General features: G+C 37.7%; 1 protein-coding gene across 1 annotated transcript in view; it reads right to left on the reverse strand.

The window, feature by feature from the left end:
• The window catches only part of LOC126263531 (dynein intermediate chain 2, ciliary-like), a 284,542-nt gene that overhangs the window by 13,955 nt on the left and 248,990 nt on the right, over nt 1-21,597 (reverse strand). Inside the window, exon 8 of the mRNA XM_049960624.1 lies at nt 11,935-12,165. Coding sequence (XP_049816581.1) covers nt 11,935-12,165 — 231 coding nt within the window. The remainder of the gene's footprint in view (nt 1-11,934; nt 12,166-21,597) is intronic.

The raw sequence follows: 21,597 nt of genomic DNA on the forward strand, positions 1-21,597 counted from the left end.
GTATTTTGGCGGTACGTTGACGACATTTTTATAGTGTGGCCTCATGGTCTGGACCGTCTCCAAGAATTTTTACGTCACATGAACTCCATACATGAAAACATAAAGTTTACCATAGAGATAGAGAGAGATGGTTGTCTGCCATTTTTAGACGTCTTGGTGCGACGGAAGAGTGACGGTACACTCGGTCACTTGGTGTACAGAAAGCCCACTCATACAGACCTGTATCTACAAGCTACTAGTTGCCACCATCCAGCACAAACAATGGGCGTTCTCAAAACCTTGGTCCACCGTGCCCATACTATCTCTGACGCTGACAGTCTTCAAGCAGAACTGGAACACCTGCAAAAAGTATTTTTGAAGAATGGCTTTTCACCTAGGCAAGTGAACAGAGTGATGAAGACCTACAAACGACGGAACAAGGAAGAGGAAGAGGCCTTCAGGTCGACTGTATATCTACCACTTATTGGGAATATTTCTTCACAGATAGGCAGAATATTGAAAAAGTATCAAGTGAGAGTCATCTTTCGCTCTCCTTCCAAAATTTCATCACTGGTGCGATCCGTTAAAGATGACCTGGGCCTGCGTAAACCAGGTGTTTACAAAATTCCGTGTGAATGCGGCAAATCATATATAGGGCAAACAACACGAACTGTGCAGGAACGCATTGTGGAACACCAACGGCATACTCGCCTTCTCCAACCCACCAAGTCCGCAATCACCGAACATTGTATTTCCACAGACCACTCCATGAATTACAACGACACAAAAATTTTGGCCCATACATCAAACTTTTGGAGCTCGATTATCAATGAATCTGTGGAAATAAGATTGTCTGACAACGAGACTCTCATCATTCGAGATAGCAGTTATCAGCTGAACTCTGCTTGGAATCCTGTTATAGAGAAACTTCGTAGTCGACGTAGTTATCTGCATAAAGATGGAAATCGACCTGACACCGATACGCCAGGCTTTCACAATGGAGGGCGCGAGGCGCAGCGCACGGAGCCGTTATGAACGCGCGCACTGAGCAGCGCATGCGCAATGTCACCTCAGAAGGCTTTAAATAGCGGAGCTCAGCGCGTACTCACCAGTACTACTACAGTGGCATTCACCTGAAGATGGCCAGAAGACTCTGCGCCGAAATATCGTGGCAGGAAGTTACTGATATCCGACAGTTCTCCCGTGTTTTTGTGGAACAAGCTGTACCACTTGATTTTAAAAGAATTTGTATCCATAGACTGAACATTAACTGGCAGTTTATTGAACATTTTGAGTGGGTTAACTTTGTGGGAATTTCCTGTTCTCGCAAATCTGTGGCGCGGTATGTCTAAATTACCGTTAGCCCTTGTGTTGTGTTCGTGTATTTCCCTTCTGGCAATAAATTCTGAAATATTATTTTTAATATAGAGTACAGACACATAGATGTATAAATTTATAATTGTAAGTATTCTGAGTCTGGAAAAAAGAGGACGACAGTGCTCCCTATGACCTCTTTTACATATTATACGTATGATTTTTTTTTGTAATTTCAATACGTTTTTGATGTGAGGGGAGTGCCCCCTTATAATCAGACCATATGAAATATGTGACTGGAATAGCCCAAAGTATGTCACCCTGAGGTACTCCAAGCTCACTACCTCCCTTAGTTTCAAGAGAAGGTATGCCACCCGAGATATTTTTTCACATACATGATTGACATGTTCCTCCCAATATAGTTTTGAGTCAATGTGAATACCGACTTATTGCCTACTTCATTTGATGTTCCCATTCAAAGTTGTTGTGTTTTGTCAGGGTTGCATAGGAGCTTATTGGCTGCAGACCAGTCCAGGGCCTTATCTAGTGTTTCTTTTGTTAGGTTATTCAGATCTGAAATGTTCTGATGTGTGGTAAGTAGTGTTGTATCGTCAGCATAACATACAACAGGGTGAGCTATATTTTTAGTTAAATCATTAATAGCGACAATGAAGAAGAAGGGTCCAAGGATAGACCCTTGTGGTACACCTGTGCTGATTTCCATGATGGAAGAATTTAAATTTCTGACTGAGACAAATTGTTTTCGGTTACTTAATAAGAATTTATCACGGATAAAGTGCTCCCTCTCACCCCATAAAACTCTAGTTTCCCCAGTAGTATGTCAACAGGAATGCAATCAAAAGCTTTGCTTAGGTCACATAATACCAGTGATACCATGTTATTATTTTCAAAAGCTGTTAAGGTTTGGTCAATGATTTCCAAGATGGCCCCTGTTGTGTTCTTCCCCTTTCGAAAGCCAAACTGATTGTTACATAGGATATTGTGTTTTTCAAAGAAGTTGCTTATTTGTGTGTGTATCAGCGCCTCGAATACCTTTGAGAATATTGGAACAATGGAGACTGGTCTGTAGCTTTGGGGGAGATGTTTGTCTTCTTTTTTAAAAACTGGGACAACTTTTGATACCTTGAGTGCATCTGGAAAAACTCCAAATTCTACACATTTATTAAAAATATAAGCTAATGGTTTGGCGATTGAGTGTATTGTCTTTTTAATTATGTTATTTGATAACCACTAACAGTCCATACTTTTAGAACCTAAAAATTTGGATACAGCTTTCATAACATCAGCAGGTGTGACACCCCTCCATTTAAATGCCAGGTTAACAGGCAGTGGTGTTCCTACAAGGTTCATTGCAGATGAATTTGTTGCTTTGATACTGTTACTTATTTCTTTAACTGAGTTTAAAAAGTACTAATTTAATTCTTCAGGATCAAGCAGAGCTGTTTCTGTGCGTTTTGGTGTATTATCTTGTTTTATTATTTGCCAGGCTGCCTTGCATTTATTGGGAGCTCTTTCTATATAGTTCTCCACTGCTTGCTTTTTTGCCAGAAGAAGTTTAGCTTTATAGTATTTTTTGCATTTGAGATATGACCTATGAATGTTCACACTCTGTTCTGCCCCTTGGTCAGAGGCTTGTTTATGCATCTGGTACAGCATATGCAAGTTTCCTCTAATTTCTACCAGCTCTTGTGTGAACCAGTTCAGACTTTTCTTTTTCATTTCATTTGGATATCTAATTTGTTTTACTGGTGAGCAAGAATACCATAAATCTGTGTACTTTTTAAAGAAGTTACCAAAGTTAATTTCAGCTTCCCTTTTTCCAGATTGACAATTATATATAAAGTCCCAATCTGCACTTCCTAATCTATCAACAAACATATTTATGTACTCTTCCTTCTGTCTTCGTACCACTACTACTTTAGATTCTTCAGTTTTAACTGGCTGCCTCTTACAGAGTGTAAGGAGTAGTGGCTCATGATCTGCAAGTCCACTTCCTGCAAGTCTAACTGTAAAATCCTCCCTATGGAAATTCACAATAATATTGTCTATACAGGCATTCTTACACGTGGCACAGTTATTTGTACAATAGAGGTCTAATGATCTTAGCATATTCAAAAATGTCCTAGCAACTGGTCTCTGTGTGTTTACCATTTCTATGTTGAAATCACCACATATAGAAATTCTCGTTTTACTCTTCAATATTTTTTTAATTATTAATTCACATTTTTCAATAAACAAATTTACATCACCATCTGGCGACCTATATAGACTAACTACCACTATATTTTCATTCATTAGTTTTACACAACTAAACTCCCCATCTAGTTCTGAGGAGTATGTAGATACATCAATTCTGGAAAACATTATTCCTTCTTTGACAAAAATTCCCGCCCCACCATTCTTTCTCTGTTTTCTACATATCATGTCTCCCACAACATACCCTTGGGGAATGAACATATTTACTTGTTCTTGTGTTAACCAGTGCTCAGATACACATATAACATCTACATGCTCAGTGTTACATAAATGTTCTAATTCTAAAATTTTATTTCTAATATAACGTATGTTAACTTGTAGAAAAGTAAGTAGTTTGTCTCTGTCTGTATTCCTCTGAGAGCAGTTTGACTTTATATTTGAAGTTGTAGGTTCAGTTAATGTCTTTAATCTTGATGCACTGTGATCATATGTGTTATGATAGTCACATACCTGTTCATCCACTTGATGACTCACTTTGTTGACTGCTTTCGTCTGTGAAACCACTGCTGATCCCACCAAAAATCCTGGTCCCTCGGTTGTGGTTTCTTTTTTCGGGTTGACTGCTGTACTCCATGTGTTGGTGTTCTCATCCCTTGAGCTTGATTTGCTGTTCTTCTTTTTGCAAGTAGGTCTCTCTTCTTATATGGTGCCTTCTTTCCTACCACCTCATTTGCTGCTTCTTCAAACTTTTGCACTGTCCTCTTGGGTAAGTTTATTGCTTGAGTAATTGTCCTCTCCACACAAACAGAGTTCACTTTTAAGTATTCTGTTGTTATTTGTGCTGGAGTTGTGTCAGTAACAATTCTCACTGATTCTTTATCTGAGACTTCAGTATTCTTCCATTTAAGTTCTATTGCTGTTTTGTACAATTTCCTGTTTGTTTCCACTGATTCGTAAATCCTTGTGGCAATTAGTTATTTACCAGTTGCATTAAGGTGTTGTCCATGTGCTGTATAAAGCTCCTTGTTACTAGGAGTATCAATAAAACAAATGTTATGGAAGCCTTTCACTATTTTTTTCTAGTTTTCTGTTTGCAGATTGAATTTCTTGGTTTACACAAGACCATTCAGGCAGGTCATGTCTATGTGGTACACCAACTACAATCACCTTTGTATTTGTATTTTGTAATGCTGACAAGGCTTTATGTAGTGAACGAATTGCCAACTTGGTTTCATTCTTTGCTACATCATTAGCCCCTGCCCAGATAACTGCAAAATCTTCACTTGTCAACTTATGGAGGTAATTGCATTTTTTTTAGTATTACTCTAGTGGGGGAACCTGGTATCACCTTCCCTTCAACATCATATTTATTTGAAGCTAAGTTTGAGTCTCCTATTCACTGACTGCCTCTCAGGAGCAAAGGTTTGCATTTTCATTGCTGTACCCATAGATTGATTTCCTTTTTGAACTGCATTCTGTGTTGTGGTATGCACACTGTGTTGTGAATCGTGATTTATGTTGGGTGCATCAAATCCGTAGTTTTTGCCAATTTCTATCTTGCCTGATTCTCGCTTCTGTAGTTCGTTTGTTAGCAAACATATAATTGTTTTCGAATACTTAAGTTCCTTTCTTACTATTCTAAGTTCATTCTGTAACTTTTCGCACACACACGTTTTTAATGGGTCTGTTTTGATTTCGTCCATATCATCACCGTCAATACGAAAACAATCACTGCATTTCCAGCTTTTCACTCTATTCGTTGAATTTACACAGGAGTAATGGAATTTCCTGTTACACTTTACACAACACACGCCTTTTCTTGCTGTTTTGTTACAGGAACACGATTTATTCCATGCTTCCTCACTTATTCCGTAAATAGTATTCAAATTTTCCGAACTGGTCGCGGCCATTGTGCACTAGTTAGTTTCAAAGCACAATATGTCCCTGTTCTTTCAACAGATCGCCGTATTTTTAGTTACTCACCGAGAACAATTACTAATCCACATATACACACCATAATATGTTTAACTTAAGCTCATTAAACGATGCTTTCAGTTTCATCCCACATAGCAGCAACCAATAATCCCTCCAAGTAGGAAGGAACTTATGCCCACACTGAAAATATAGGTTTGTTAGCAAAGATTTTCCTGATGCCATTATGACCTTTAGAGTTACTACATGCTCATTGAACTGTTGTAGTGTATTGTATTGTATTTTTTATTGATCCTGTTGCCTACATAGCAGCTTATGCATAAGACATTGGACAAGTCAAGTTATAAATATACAGGCTGAAAGTCATTTCAAGGCATACATATTTAAGGTTACAATAATACACTTTACACATAAGTATTTATATAACATATTTCATAAATTTAAAAATTCTTCAATGGAATAAAAGCAGTGATGCTGTAAATATGACTTTAGAGATTTTCCAAATGTATTGACCTCAGTGGTAGCTTTTATGTTTTCAGGAAGTTTGTTATAAAGCTTAACTCCCATGTGAAAAGTACCTTTTTGGCACAGTGCTGTGCTGATTTGAGTCATATGTAAGTTTCTGTTTTGTGATCATGTATATCACAGTTTTTTTGCAGTCTCCAGTCCTTGCCTATTACATTTAATTTAAAGAACAAAAGGGTTTCCATAATATATACACATGGTAATGGAGGAATACCAGATTTCTTGAACAGGGGTTAACAAGAGTCTCTAGGCTTGCACCCAAACAAGATTCTAATGGCCCTTTTTTGTAGTTTAAAAGTGCTATTAGCTGTTTTAGAGTTTCCCCAGAAGGTGACCCCATATCTAAGACAAAAATGAAAGTATGCATGATATGCATTCAATACTGTTTTCTCACTACAGCATGATTTTAATGAACAAAGAAGGTAACATGTTTTGCTCAGTTCTGCATTGAGATATTCAATATGCTTATTCCATCTGATGTTACTCTGCAGCCAAAGTCCTAAGAATTTGGTTTCAGTATTGTTACCAACTGGTTCGTCATTGATAGAGACTGACGGGATAAACATGTCTTTCTTAGGAACATTGTGGAATTTTAGAGCAATGGTTTTCTTACTGTTTATTACAAGCTGACTACTCTGTGCCCAGCTGCTAAGTTGTTTCGTGACCGTGTTTACTGTCTGTGTAACTGTTCATCGTCATCTCCTTTTAGTAGAATCGTGGTGTCATCTGCAAATATGATTGTTTTGTGTGCATCAACATTTAAGCTTAGATCATTTATGTACAGAAGAAACAGAAGGGGTCCCATTACTGATCCTTGGGGTACACCACATTTAATTTGTTTATAGTCAGATAAGTGATTAGATACAGTTTTTAGTTCAATATTTGTGTGCTTGATGCACATTGCCTGCTTACAATTAGGAAGGAACTGATCCACTTGTTGGACAGACCTCTAATACTGTAACTTTCAAGCTTTGATAGCAGAATTTTATGGTCCACCATGTCAAAAGCTTTTGACAAGTCAATAAATACTCCTATTGTTTCCTGTTTTTTGTCCATCAGGTTTAGGATGGAATTGATGCACTCATAGACAGCAGTTGTCGTTGACCTCTTATTTCTGAATCCATGTTGTTCATTACATAGAATGCTGTTTTTATTTATAAATTTCATAAGTTTCTCATACATAACTTTTTCCAGTACCTTAGAGATGCAGGAGGAAATTGTGATGGGTCTGTAGTTATTTACATTGTCTTTATCCCATTTTTTATATACAGGAATAACTTTTGATATTTTCAACACATCAGGGAAAGTGCCTGCCTGTAGTGAACAGTCACATAAGTGTGTGAATACTTCAATTAGGTTTGATGCGCTCTTCTTTAACATTGTTGCAGGTATACCATCAATATCTGCCGATTTGGAATTTTTTAGTCATTTTATTGCTTTAGCTACTTCATCTTGTGAAACAGAACTGATGTACATTGATCCTCTACATGCACTTATTTTATATTCATTTGCCTGGGTGCTCTTAAAGTTTGATTGTAACATATTATCAGCAACACCTGTGAAAAAGTTGTTAAATGTGTTGGCTACTTCTAAGGGGTTTGTTACTTTTTTAATTTTTATGTGACAGTGTTATATTTTTGCAAGATTTATATTCTCCACATTCTTTTTTTATAACACTCCACATAGCCTTTGATTTATTAGTTGAATTATAAATGATTTCATCATTATGCATTATTTTTGCTGCTTTTATTACTTTTCTTAATATTCTGGAGTACTTTTTATAGTATGCGCATACTACAGGTGAGGATTTTTTTGAGTTACATATTTCATGAAGTAGTCTTTTCTTCTGGCATGAAACCCTTATGCCCTTTGTGATCCAGCTGTTTGTTCTAGAGTTTCCCCGTATGGTTAATGTTTTCAGTGGGAATGCAAGTTCAAAGAAATGGGTTAATGTATCAATGAAAGTGTTGAATTTTTCATTTATATCATTCATTTTGTACACTCCTGGCCATTCTTCTTTTTGTAATAAGTTGTTAAAGTAGTTTACATTATGCTGATTATAACTTCGATATGCTGTTCTGAAAGACATGTTGTTAATAATACTGCCTTGTACTTTTATGTTTAATATTTGAGCAAGATGGTCACTAAAACCTGCATTGAAAATTTTTAGTGAGGTGGTGTGTAAACTCTTCTTGACTAGAAACTGATCAAGAGCTGTTTGGCAAGTTTCTGTTACTCGGGTAGCTGCTTTTACTTCAGCCTTTAAATTGTACGAGGTTGCAAGGTTCAAAATGGTCTCCCTATTTCCACTACTCATGAGGAAATCAGTATTGAAGTCACCACAGATTATCAATTCACAATCCATTTTATTTACTTTATTTATCAATGACTCCATTTTGTTTAAGAAAAGTTCAAAATTCCCAGATGGTGATCAGTAAACTAGCAATAACCAGGTTGAACTGAGTAATTTTTATAGCTGCAGTTTCATAATCCTTTTCGACATTTGCCCTAGTTAAGTCAGGTAGTGTAATAAAATCTACATTATCCTTTGTGTAAATTGCTACCCCACCCTGCTTGCTATTTTTCCTGCAGTAGTAAGCAGCCAAAACAAATTTGTTTATTTTCGTATTCTGGATTATTCTGGGTTAAGCCAGTGCTCAGAGCTGCATAACACTGAGATATCATTAAGTTCATGTGTTAACAGTACGTTAATTTCATCGATCTTATTACAGAGGGATTACACATTATGGTGATAAATTTTTAGTTCGGATGTATTCACGATTTGGTAATTGGGAATCATATTTACAGCATCACATACCTCTAGTTTAAATTAGGAACATCAGTTGCATGATTTTTGTCATAACATTGTCCTTGTGTAGCACAACAGTGTTTGCCATTGGGGCCTTGCTTGTGAATACCGCCTGAGATGTGGATGGGAACCATAATATTTTGTGGTACTTTGTCTATAATTCCTGTATGCACAGTATATCTATCCATAAATCTTCAGCTATTTTCATGATGTCTTTCATCCCAGCAGAACATTAATTTGTGTTACTTTTTTTCTGCAGTTCTCTGATGCATAGTAGATAGTCTAGATGAATGTGATCCATCAGAAACAGCTGGACACTAGGGAAAAGTATTCTCTCATGAGATCTTCCCATGTCACAGTAAACTTCTTCCAGACTCAGTGTTTCTTGTCTTTGCATGAAAATTTCCACAATAGCTCAGAGAGATCATTCACATTGTTAGGAATATTACTTACTCAAAGGACAATTCTGTCAGCTGTGTATGGAACAGGAGAGATGTGCAATCCTGAATGTATGTCAAAGGGCAAGGAGTATGCTGGGGTTATCCAGTCAAGTTAGTTTCTTACTGTCTTCTAGATGATTGTACAGTCCCTCTGATTGATTTTGTTTCTTACTTTCTCTAGTTTTTTGTCTATGTTTTTCAGTGTTTTGTTTTCTTTTTTTATTACCTACAATTGGCTGATTTCTGCACTGGTATGGGATTTTTGATCCAATTTAGGGAAACATGCTTGCACTACAGCCACAGCAAAGTAAAGGCCAGTCATTTTGCCATTGTATAATTATATGGGGAATTATGGATTTATTTCAACATCCTTTTTATCAATCACATGTTCATGATAGCAACTTTTGAATGTTTCCTATAAACTCAGTGACAGTAAAGGCTCATCAATTTAGTAGTCTAGTATAATTTTCACATACAGTTTATTGAAAAAAAACAATAAAAAAGCAAAACACATTAGTTGGCAGTACATGATCTCAATAAAGTCACAGTTAAGTTAACATAATACTACAGTCAGACTCAAATCAATCATGTGTTCATAACAGCAGATTTTGGACATTTTCTATAAACTCAGTGACAGCAGAGGCTCAATAATTTGGTAGTCCAGTTTGACTTTCATACACAATACATAAAACCACATTACTTTGCAATACATAATCTCCTCAGTAATGTCACAGTTAAATGAACATAATATGATAGTCAGACTCAATATAATGTGGACTGCTTGATTAGTTTATCAAATAAATAATGAAGGAAATGAAATAGAAATTCAGAACAGTATCAGAATACAACACAAAAGAATAGCAATAATAAGATTTTAACATGAAATCACCATTCTGCAATAACAACTATTAAATGGGATGGACAGGCCAATTCAAATTAATATGATAAGAAAAAATAAAATGAAAAACTTCAGGAAACCCAAGAAAAAGAAAATGTAATAAAAACCAGTCACAGTGAAAAATTCACTTACAGAAAAGAAGAAAATTGGCTATTTAGGAAGTTGAAGTAAAGGACATGTAAAAAGCAGGCAGGCATAAGAGAAAAAAGCTCTTCTTTATAAAATACATGTTCTTTGTCAGTTATTAATTAAAAAACTGAGAACAGAGTTAGCTGATTTATGAACTTAGGGAATAGTTGAATATGGAGTTGAACTATTGGATATAGCACAATGAAAAATAATACAACAGGGGTATCTGCAAGTGAGACCAAATGAATAGCAAGAAATAACGAATTAAACAAAACTGTGATACATAGAGCAGTGAGGAAAGATCTTGTTGCAAGTCCTGCCTATGATAAGAAGTTTCTAAGATGTTATCAAGCATAAGAAATTTCACAATCCATGGAACGGTGGAGAATACAGTTATAAAGCTAAATCAACAGCGCACTATGTACTGTGACCACGTTAAAAATTCATTGCAAGCTAGATGGAGAACTGGACAACTGGATCCAATTAGAATATATCCAAAACCTGTCAACTACAATTAATGGAATGAATACTGCAGCACATGAGAGGCAGAAAGCAAATTAAATTTTCATATGGTATAGACTGGTTATAAATACTATGATTTATGTAACAATGTTAACCCATATCTTCAATACTGATTTGACAGAGCTTGATAATACATCCAAAGGTCTATAGGTGGAATGTATTGAAAACAACTGTGGAATCTGTCTTGTGACAGACTGAGTTTAGCAAGGAGAACTGTGAGATTATCTGCCTGCCTCTGTTTCTTGGCTATTGTTGACAAGTCAATACGATCTATTCCCACATATTGATTATTTGTCTTGCATTACATGCTACCTCCTGATATCAAATGGATGAGTAACTACTAAGTGAATATTAGAAGACAGTTGATACCCCAACATTCCAATACTGAATGATGTATTTCCTGCACAGCAAAAGAGATGATCCAGAATTCGCACTGAAAATGACTTCAACGCAATCAGTGAATGGAAACCCTGCTAGCAAAAAAACTGTTCTCCACAATGCCTGAAACTGCCCTGCATCCAGGGGAAACTATCTGGATTCGACATGCCTCAGGCAATTTGGACTATCTCGAACCACATCCAAACAGGCCATGGAATATGTGCAGATTCTCTCCATAAGTTGGCAAATCTTCACCACCATCCTGTAACTGTTGTGCAAGAAGACAGACAATTGCTCATGTTTATCAACTTGTCCACTATGTGCCTATAAGGGTTCTTCTGGAGACTTCCTGACAATGAAAAGTTGTGTAATAAATGCAAAAAGATGTCAATATTCACTTTTATAACTGTTATCATTTGTGCAATATCGTGCTGGATAGCTGTGCTGAAATGTTTATTTGTAGTTGTTTAGTATTCTTTGTACATGTGTAGCTGTTCTTGTGATTCAAAACTCTTAGTATGCTATATGATAAATAAATAATAAATAACAAAATTCACTTACTTAATCTTAATTCTAATTCTTTCCTCTGCTTTTTTAGTTAACAAATAATGATATATTAACAATGAATATATGTAAAAGCAAAAAGTAAGATAGTAAGTACTGGCCAGCCATTCTGTCTCTTCGTGACGTTATAGTTCCCCCATGTGAATTTTCTTTTCGATACAGTTAGTAATACACTACTTCACTCACAGCCCCCGTTTAGTATGTTATAGTTTGTTAGTTTGCCTTACCGTTCATCTCCAACCAGTAATGCTGGTATTTTGTAATTGAAAGTGATTTTTGAAAGTCTATTCCTTCTTGCCGAGACAACAAACTGGACACATATTGGCCTATATTTGTCAATATTTAAGTCAAACACATGAACTCTTCCATCAGTAATAGCAGCAAAAACTGTACTTGAATAAGGTGCCCATTCCACATCTTGAACAGGATTTCCCAGATCAAATATATACAGAGGGTCACTGAAAAAAAATCATTTACATATTTATCAAAGGTGAGTAACAGGCTCTTGCCACTGTCTGTGACAAATCAATAACATTTTTATACATGGCACAAATTATTTGGACAGTAATGGTCTCTCTCTCTCTCTCTCTCTCTCTCTCCCCCTGTGTCTGTGTGTTTGTGTGTGTGTGTGTGTGTGTGTGTGTGTGTGTGTGTGTGTGTGATAGATAGATATATATATATATAGAGAGAGAGAGAGAGAGAGAGACAGAGAGAGAGAGAGACAGAGAAGCTATCATCCCATAGTTGTTGTTAGTAATTGTAGAATTCAGTGAATTAACATTGCTAATTTATAGTTTATGTGTGTGGAAACCAGGAAACACAACTGAGATATTTCTAATGCTCTTTCTTCATAATTCATTCATCACTTCTGTAGTAGCTTTTGTTGCAGACAGCATTCAGTGATGCAGAATGGCCTATTTCAACAATTAAACATCATTGTTCTGCTATGTTTTCATTCATTCTAGACAGGATATATATAAACATAATACCTTCAGGAACATGGTATCGGTCAAGTTTCACATTAACAGACACAAACAACGACAAATGGTTATTTCTTTAAATATATTAATAATAAAATTATGAGCAATGCTAACCTCCTGCTGCTATACTACAAAGATTAGACACTTGGCTTTCAACTTCTAAAATATGACTCTATCTATGGAAGCAAAAGATTTTTAAGCTCCAGATTATAGTGAAGCAGCACAACAGAACAGAGCAGAGCTGTGCATTGGACAGTTGCTGAAGCTCCACTTCGTGTCTGCGTACAGTGGAGCAAGGGAACAGTACGGCAGCTTTAAAAGCAGAGGCCACAATAAGTTTTCATCTGGTGCATGTTAGATCATATGCTGCCGCATATCAAATGTAGCTAACATATTGAAGTGTTCTTTAAACTTGACAGGGCATCCATGACTCACTCCATTCTTGAGAAAATGGATTCTATATAGCAAACTCTATTCCACTCGTATGGCCAAATCATAAAATGAGAATAAAATATTCATAACTCTTTTGGTGTTCACACTACAGGTGATGTGTTGTTCAGTTCGTGGAAGGAAATGTTTAATGGTGATGATGCTCTTTTCTCACAACAGCCACGAATATATAGTTTCAGTGGTAAAAACATTCTCACTGATTTTGCATGGCCACAGAAGATGGTGTGGCATGGTTCTCATCCATTGGGTGAGAGAGCTATGGATACTTATTGTGATGCACGGAACTCCAGCAGTACAGATAAAGTGGGACTGCCTTCATCAGTGTTTGCTGGCCGGCTTCTGGGGCAAAAGAGATTCTCCTGTAACAACTGATATGCAGTTCTGTGCATTGAAGCTATAATTGTGTGAATCTTTTTGTTGTGCCTATCGCAACTCAGCATCTCCGCTATATGTTGAGTAGCAACTTTCCTCCTCTGGTATTGTTACAACTTCCTTATCTGTGTGATATACAAGTAATTACAGATTTTTCCAATGGAATAATATAATTTATAAGGGTCATCAACAGCTGGTGAAACAAGAATTGTTACAGATTTCTAGAAGCAGAAGTTTTTGAGACTCAGCTCTGACATTCACAGTAGTATTCACAACCATTGTAAGAAATGAGAGTCAACTACCAAAATATGGTTGGATTATCTCCAGTCACTCCATTCTCAATATTATAAATGATTTATATTTATATAAGTTTCATATCAGCGCACACTACGCTGTAGAGTGAAAATTTCATTCTAGAAACTTCCCCCAGGCTGTGGCTAAGCCATGTCTCCGCAATATCCTTTCTTTCAGGAGTGCTAGTTCTGCAAGGTTCGCAGGAGAGCTTCTGTAAAGTTTGGAAGGTAGGAGACAAGGTACTGGCAGAAGTAAAGCTGTGAAGATGGGGCGTGAGTCGTGCTTGGGTAGCTCAGTTGGTAGAGCACTTGCCCGCGAAAGGCAAAGGTCCCGAGTTCGAGTCTCGGTCCGGCACACAGTTTTAATCTGCCAGGAAGTTTCATATCAGCGCACACTCCGCTGTAGAGTGAAAATTTCATTCTAGAAACATCCCCCAGGCTGTGGCTAAGCCATGTCTCCGCAATATCCTTTCTTTCAGGAGTGCTAGTTCTGCAAGGTTCGCAGGAGAGCTTCTGTAAAGTTTGGAAGGTAGGAGACAAGGTACTGGCAGAAGTAAAGCTGTGAGGACGGGGCGTGAGTCGTGCTTGGGTAGCTCAGTTGGTAAAGCACTTGCACACGAAAGGCAAAGGTCCCGAGTTCGAGTCTCGGTCTGGCACACAGTTTTAATCTGCCAGGAAGTTTCATATCAGCGCACACTCCGCTGTAGAGTGAAAATTTCATTCAAGATTTATATAACGTACAGAACTTTCCAAATGCAGTCGATATTGACAGAAAACACATTTGTCTAGAATGCCCAGAAAATTCTGGTACAATGTTTTGTAGCTTCTTTCATTCAGTCATACTCAAGCAGTTGCAGTTTCTCACAGAAAATTCATTATAATCAATTTGAAGGGTATGGGAAGTGAAACAATTGTGATAGTTCTACTGCATTTTGCTTGATGCAAGACGGGGAGTTTAATATATTGCCAGGCTCTCCACTACTAATGGCATCATTTCTATTACCTTTTGCATTCTTTGTAGATGAGTCTTGTCCATTGTTAAGGCACTTTATCAAATCTTACAGCTGACTGGCTTTTCATCCAGGGAATGAATATTTCAGGAAACGCCTTTGCAAGCCATGATGATTAATTTAATGTGCTTTTGGAATAATGAGTGCTTAAGTGGAACATAATCTGGAAGCCAACAGAAACTTCACCACAATTTTCTGACAATGTTGTGAAATGTACATATGTTCTGTCAATGACCTAGAAGGATCCCCAAGCATCAATGAGTAACACAGGGCTGAAACAGAGCACTCTGTGTAAGTCACTTATCAGACAGGGCAAAACTGTAACAGAGCTTCAAATAAAGCTGTGCAAATGAGGAACAGTTTTTCAAACTTATTCCCACATAGCAATACATGATTTTTATGTGTTTTCCAGCTATGCTGTTTCTTATTATTACCTCTTGTTTTAAGACAATGAAAGAAATAAGAAGTTAAGGAAATGTATTCTGTTCTTGTAGTCTGTAATTCTGCTGCAATCTCATAACATAACTTGTCCAAAATGAATCAGCTGTGGTGATTGTTGTCTCATTGGTCCCATAAAGGACCATAAGTAAGCCCACCTGCTAACAAGTTATCCACTGATGCCATTTGCTCATCAGTACAACAAAAGAAACACAAGCACCAGCGATAGTATTGCCTCTGCTGCCCACAGAAACAGCCGTATGCTGCTGGTATTTCCTGAATGCTGCTGGAGTCACTCAAATGCCCTGGTTGCTATTCTCAGATACAAACATGTGTGATTCACTCAGTGCTGATCTGTGCCACTCTGCTCCTCATCACTTGGCTTGCAGTGCCAATATGGTCACACACATTGAGTGGCACTGGTTTGTTTTGCCAGCGTTTCTCTACTCAGTGTACTGCGCTGCTCTGGTTGTTCAGCACTGCTCCACTATAAATGGATCCTAAGCCATACCATTTTAGTTTTCCTAGCAGAATTCTATGCCCTATACCATAAAAGGTGTTGGTAAGATTACAGAAAATGCCAACAGCATAGTTTTCATTGCTTAGTTCTCCTACAGTCAAGTTCATGAGATTGTGCACTGCCTTCTAAGTAAGCATTTACAGAAATCAAACTGAGAAGTCATTTACAACAGAATACTGAATCACCATACTGATAATAACCCCGTAACAACAACTCAAACATTTTTGAGTATACTGGAAGAAACATCTATAATTAGAGGTCAGTTGCATATCTCCACTTTTGTATATTGGTGTTAGTATTGCTAGAAAATACACCTTGACTTGACTGAATGCACAGGGAGGTGCCATCAATTCAGAACAATATTTGAATACTTCAGATGTTGAATTTATTCAGTTCAGACCTAATAATGCTCCAAATTACCCATGCCTTGTTCTTTAAACTTTTAATTTTTTGCATAGAACATGGTTTTAGCCTTTTAATGCCAGACTGAAGAATTTTTTCAGTACCACTTTTAATAGAGTTTAAATCTCATACAAAACTAGTCCTTTATATTAAACTTGTTTAGCACCCACTGCTTTGCTCGTGTAGACTGTATGGTCTGCACAGACTTTTTTTTTCTTTAATTGAATTTTATGTTGTTCACAAATTGCAACACTTTCTAAATTTTTCAAGCTAATTGTGGCAAGGGTCTTTTTCAAATGTACTTCTGACCAAAACTCGATTCTGGTAGCTAGGGTCCAAAGTTTTTGTTAATCATGCGTTTTGTGTACTTGTTGTGGTATTTCCACAGTCTTTCATTCCCTAACATATATTTCTTTTTATGTAACTGAGAAGTAGCCAGTGGTCTAGCCATGTTGGTAATACCGATTCCCAGCAGAACACCAAAATCAAACAATGGCTAGTACTTTGTTGGGTGTCCATCTGGGGAAAACCAGGTGCTGTTGGTCTTCAGGACACACAAGTCACTGAAGTGGTGTCTAATTGAAAGACTTGCACCAGGTTTGATTGGATTTTTTGGGGGAAGAGACCAAACAGCGAGGTCATCAGTCTCATCGGATTAGGGAAGGACGGGGAAGGAAGTCGGCCGTGCCCTTTCAAAGGAACCATCCCAGCATTTGCCTGGAGTGATTTAGGGAAATCACGGAAAACCTAAATCAGGATGGCTGGATGCGGGATTGAACCATCGTCCTCCCGAATGCGAGTCCAGTGTGCTAACCACCTCACTCGGTCCTTGCACCAGGTCGTGGTGCTACATGACACTTTTTTAATGATAAGTGAAATACTAATTCTCAATTTTCATAGATTTAGCTTAAAACTTTTTTAATATAATGAAATATTTTCTTAAAAAGTTTCATCCCCTATTTCACCCTCTTAGTGGTTGAATTTCTAAAAACAACGAAATGCATATATTTTTATTTCTAACAGGGGAGGCAAATACAAATTTTCATAGATTTAGCTTTGAAAATGCTTTCATAATGAAATAATCCCATAAAACTTTTCATCAGCATTTTACTCCCTTAGGGAGTTGAATTTCCAGAAACAGTGAAATACATTTTTTTTTTATTTCAAACTGAGAAGTCTACCAAAGAAAACTTTCACCCACTCTTTTATCACTTTAGTGGTTGAATCCCCAAAAATGCTGAAACACTCATTTTTTAATTTCTGACTGAGAAATCAAATACCAATTTTTGTAGATATAGCTTCAAAACTGCCTTAATAGTGACATTTTTCAAAAAGCCTTTTATCCATTATTTCATAATTAATAAATTGTGATCTGGGACTACATCTGCTCCTAGGTATACCTTACAATTCAGTATCTGATTTTGGAATCTCTGTCTGAACATGGTGATGTAATAATCCAGCTGGAATCTTTCACTATGCTTTTTCCAAGCATACATCCTTCTCTTGTGATTTCTGAACAGGGTATTTGCTGCTCTTCTTTTTCTTCTTCTTCCTGGCCTTATTGCTTACTTCATGGGGTCAGCATGCTATTTCAGATTTGGCATGAAAGAATAAACTGCCACTTGATTGTATATTACTGTTATTCTTCTGTAATGCCTAGATTTCGGCTTTTATGCCATTACTGAGTACAATGCTAAAAGTTATTAGGTCATTAACATGGGAGTACAATGCTAAAAGTTATTAGACCATTAACATATCTAATCCGGTAAACTGGTTACTTGTATGCCTCTGCTGTTACTGTCACCCCCTTTGTGTCAGATTGCATCAATGAAGTTTTGCAAGACGCACTCTACTGGAACTGCTATTCCTGTTTCTACAGATCCCTTCCATGACAAGGCATGTCACAGTGGACCAAAGACATTGCAAAAGTCATTCAGGGTTACCAAAGAGCCTTGCAGTGTATCAGGTGACATATTTCGCAAACCAGCCTATCACTTTGAAGTGACTTGATGTTGAGGCTCACTGTTTAATTAAATGCAGTGAGAAGGAATGATGGGAGCACTGCATCTCTTCCCTGGGAATGTATGCTCCTTCATCCTAGGTGTGGACCAAGTTCCATATTCTTCTGGCCCACCAAAGATCCACAACTGTACCATTCATCCTTCAGAACGGTCTCTGTACCAACGTGGCGGCTCTTGCTGCACACCATGCAACCCACCCTGCAATGGCATTGGTGTTCTCTTCTTACATGACTGACTTGAAGGCACCCCCTCTCCTTAGTTTCTCAGCATGCTGAATTATATAAAGAACCATTCACTGATTGGGAATTGCTTCACGCTCTAGCCTCATTTTGCAAAATGGTCCCTGGCCCTGATTCCATTCATAGTTAGATGATACAACACCTGACTTACACTCAATGGCTACCTCTCCTCATAGTCTTCAAGTGTATTTGCTTCTATGGTGTCATGCATTCACAATGGCAATATAATATCATCATTCCAACCCTTAAGCTGGGCAAAAACCCAAATCCATTATTGACAGTTACCATGGTATCATCCAGAGATCACGATACCACATCAAAGTTGGCAATGCTGATTAATACCACAGACATTAGCAAGGGCTTTCTGCAATCCATGATGACATATGGGAGGCAATCCAAAAGACCATGCCTCCCTCTCAGGAACAGCAGCAGCCTCACACTGAGGTTAATATAGTTTTGAGCATGCAAGAGCTCAGCCCCAGGTTGAGAGCTCAGCTACAGCAGTCAACATCATTGGCTAGGACCAACAAGTAGTTAAAGTTTCAAATCAACTTGTAGTATTGTTAATGTTGAACTTTTTACCACAAGAGAACAGTTTGTTAATTAGAGCATCAGGTGATACTTTGCTAATCCATGACATTTGTAATTATCTAGTGCATCAGGTGACACTTGGCTAATCCATGACAGTTGTAATTATCCAGTACTCCTGTGGCAAAGAAGTGTGTAAAAGTTGTTGTTGTTGTTGTTGTTGTTGTTGTCTTCAGTCCTGAGACTGGTTTGATGCAGCTCTCCATGCTACTCTATCCTGTGCAAGCTTCTTCATCTCCCAGTACCTACTGCAACCTACATCCTTCTGAATCTGCTTAGTGTATTCATCTCTTTGTCTCCCTCTACGATTTTTACCCTCCACGCTGCCCTCCAATGCTGAATTTGTGATCCCTTGATGCCTCAAAACATGTCCTACCAACCGATCCCTTCTTCTAGTCAAGTTGTGCCACAAACTTCTCTTCTCCCCAATCCTATTCAATACCTCCTCATTAGTTACGTGATCTACCCACCTTATCTTCAGCATTCTTCTGTAGCACCACATTTCGAAAGCTTCTATTCTCTTCTTGTCCAAACTAGTTATCGTCCATGTTACACTTCCATACATGGCTACACTCCATACAAATACTTTCAGAAACGACTTCCTGACACTTAAATCTATACTCGATGTTAACAAATTTCTCTTCTTGAGAAATGATTTCCTTGCCATTGCCAGTCTACATTTTATATCCTATCTACTTCGACCATCATCGGTTATTTTACTCCCTAAATAGCAAAACTCCTTTACTACTTTAAGTGTCTCATTTCCTAATTTAATTCCCTCAGCATCACCCGATTTAATTTGACTACATTCCATTATCCTCGTTACAAATAAAGTGAACTAATGTCTTCTAGTTTGATTTTCCACCTCACTGAGCAATCAAAGAACCTACAACTGTGCCGGGTTGAAACTAGTTTCTCCAGGTCACACAAATGGTGATGATGATCAGTGTTTAACTTGCTCATAATCCACACCAGCTACCTGCCTGTTGTGCAAATCCTTAAAAATTTTCTTGCTCTGCTTTGTGTCAGACGTAATTGTGTATCTAACTACATTTCAACATGTCTAAGCTGCCACAGGAAATGTTTCTAATTGAACTTCCACTGTTTCAGGCACAGCAGATAGAAACCTGCTGCTCACTCTCAGCCAAGCAACCTCACTATTCAGTAAACAAGCAGCACTGCCACTGGAAGCTGCTCCAAAATTTTGCCCCATACAATAGCCAGATGAAGAATGATCCAACTACAGGGTGCAATTAGAGGCACATTTTTCTGATTACAAAATAACAGGTATGGAGCACAATGCTTACTTTTTTTCCACATTGGTCCTAAAGTGTCTTGCCCCTGTATTAAACTGTGGAGAAACTGTTCCTGAGACAGTTGCGTACGATGACCATGTGAATTTGCTTAACAAATGGTATGGCCATCAAATCCGTGTAGCTGCTACATGGTTTAAAGTTGTTCATCTGAAGCAGCAGCTTGCTCAGACAGTCAAACAGTAGATAGAAGAACTCAGAGATCTCAGCAGACATTGTAGGTTTAAGTGTTCATGTAGAATTAACTAAAACGATGTAAAACTTACTGGCAGATTAAAACTGTGTGCCGGACCGAGACTTGAACTTGGGACCTTTGCCCAAGTTCGAGTCTCAGTCCAGCACACAGTTTTAATCTGCCAGGAAGTTTCATATCAGCGCACACTCCACTGCAGAGTGGAAATCTCATTCTGGTTAAAGCAATGTAATTTTGCATGATTTCATTATGCAGAATGTATCTGGCACATGCAGTCTTCCTGCAATTCTAAAAATGCCTGACCTGATTTAAAAACAGTACCATTTATTGCAGAATCTCAAACAGCTGTGGACTCAGCAAAGGTTGATTTTGAGGATCATGTATTTCTTCTGTTTACAGGGCTCCAGACACTCAGTTTCGTGTACAGAATAGTGTTCAAGTAATAAAGAATAGTGCTCAGACAAATAACAAGAACAGTAAAAGTAAAAATTTTGAGTCTTGTAGAACACAGAGTGTGTTACAAAACTGTGGGAGAAACCTATGTACTCAGTGTTTTTCGAGGCATGGTCAGAAAAATTATCTGTGCTGTAATGGTAGTTGCTTTTAATGTGGACATGAAGGTTACATTCAAACTGTATGTTCACGTCACAAGCCAAGCAGGGGCAACAGCTGCTTCAGGGGAGCACATTGTGACCGCAACTATGTTGTCAACAGGTGTACGCAGTACGGACTATGCCATTTGCTCAGGTGCGAGCTGAACCAAGTATTTCCACACTGTGGAAAGCTTCTGCTGCATTATGCTGGTAGGTGAGTAAACTTTATGCTCATTTACAAGTGGAATGAAAGAGAATTAAGTTACTATTGGACACTAATGCTTCTGTTTTCCTGATAAAAAAGACACTTCTGCCCGAATTGGTAGCCCACCGCTACGGCATGTAGTTCTAGTTTGTCTGCCAACATGGGTAAGAAATTCCAGTCCTTGATGTGTTTAGTTTTCCAGCAACTTTTCAGGGAATGACAAAGTGCCTTTCTTTTCTTGTACTCAATCCTAAAAACAGTGCAAACATGTTT

The sequence above is a fragment of the Schistocerca nitens genome, chromosome 6 (assembly GCF_023898315.1).
Source record: "Schistocerca nitens isolate TAMUIC-IGC-003100 chromosome 6, iqSchNite1.1, whole genome shotgun sequence".
Lineage (NCBI taxonomy): Eukaryota > Metazoa > Arthropoda > Insecta > Orthoptera > Acrididae > Schistocerca > Schistocerca nitens.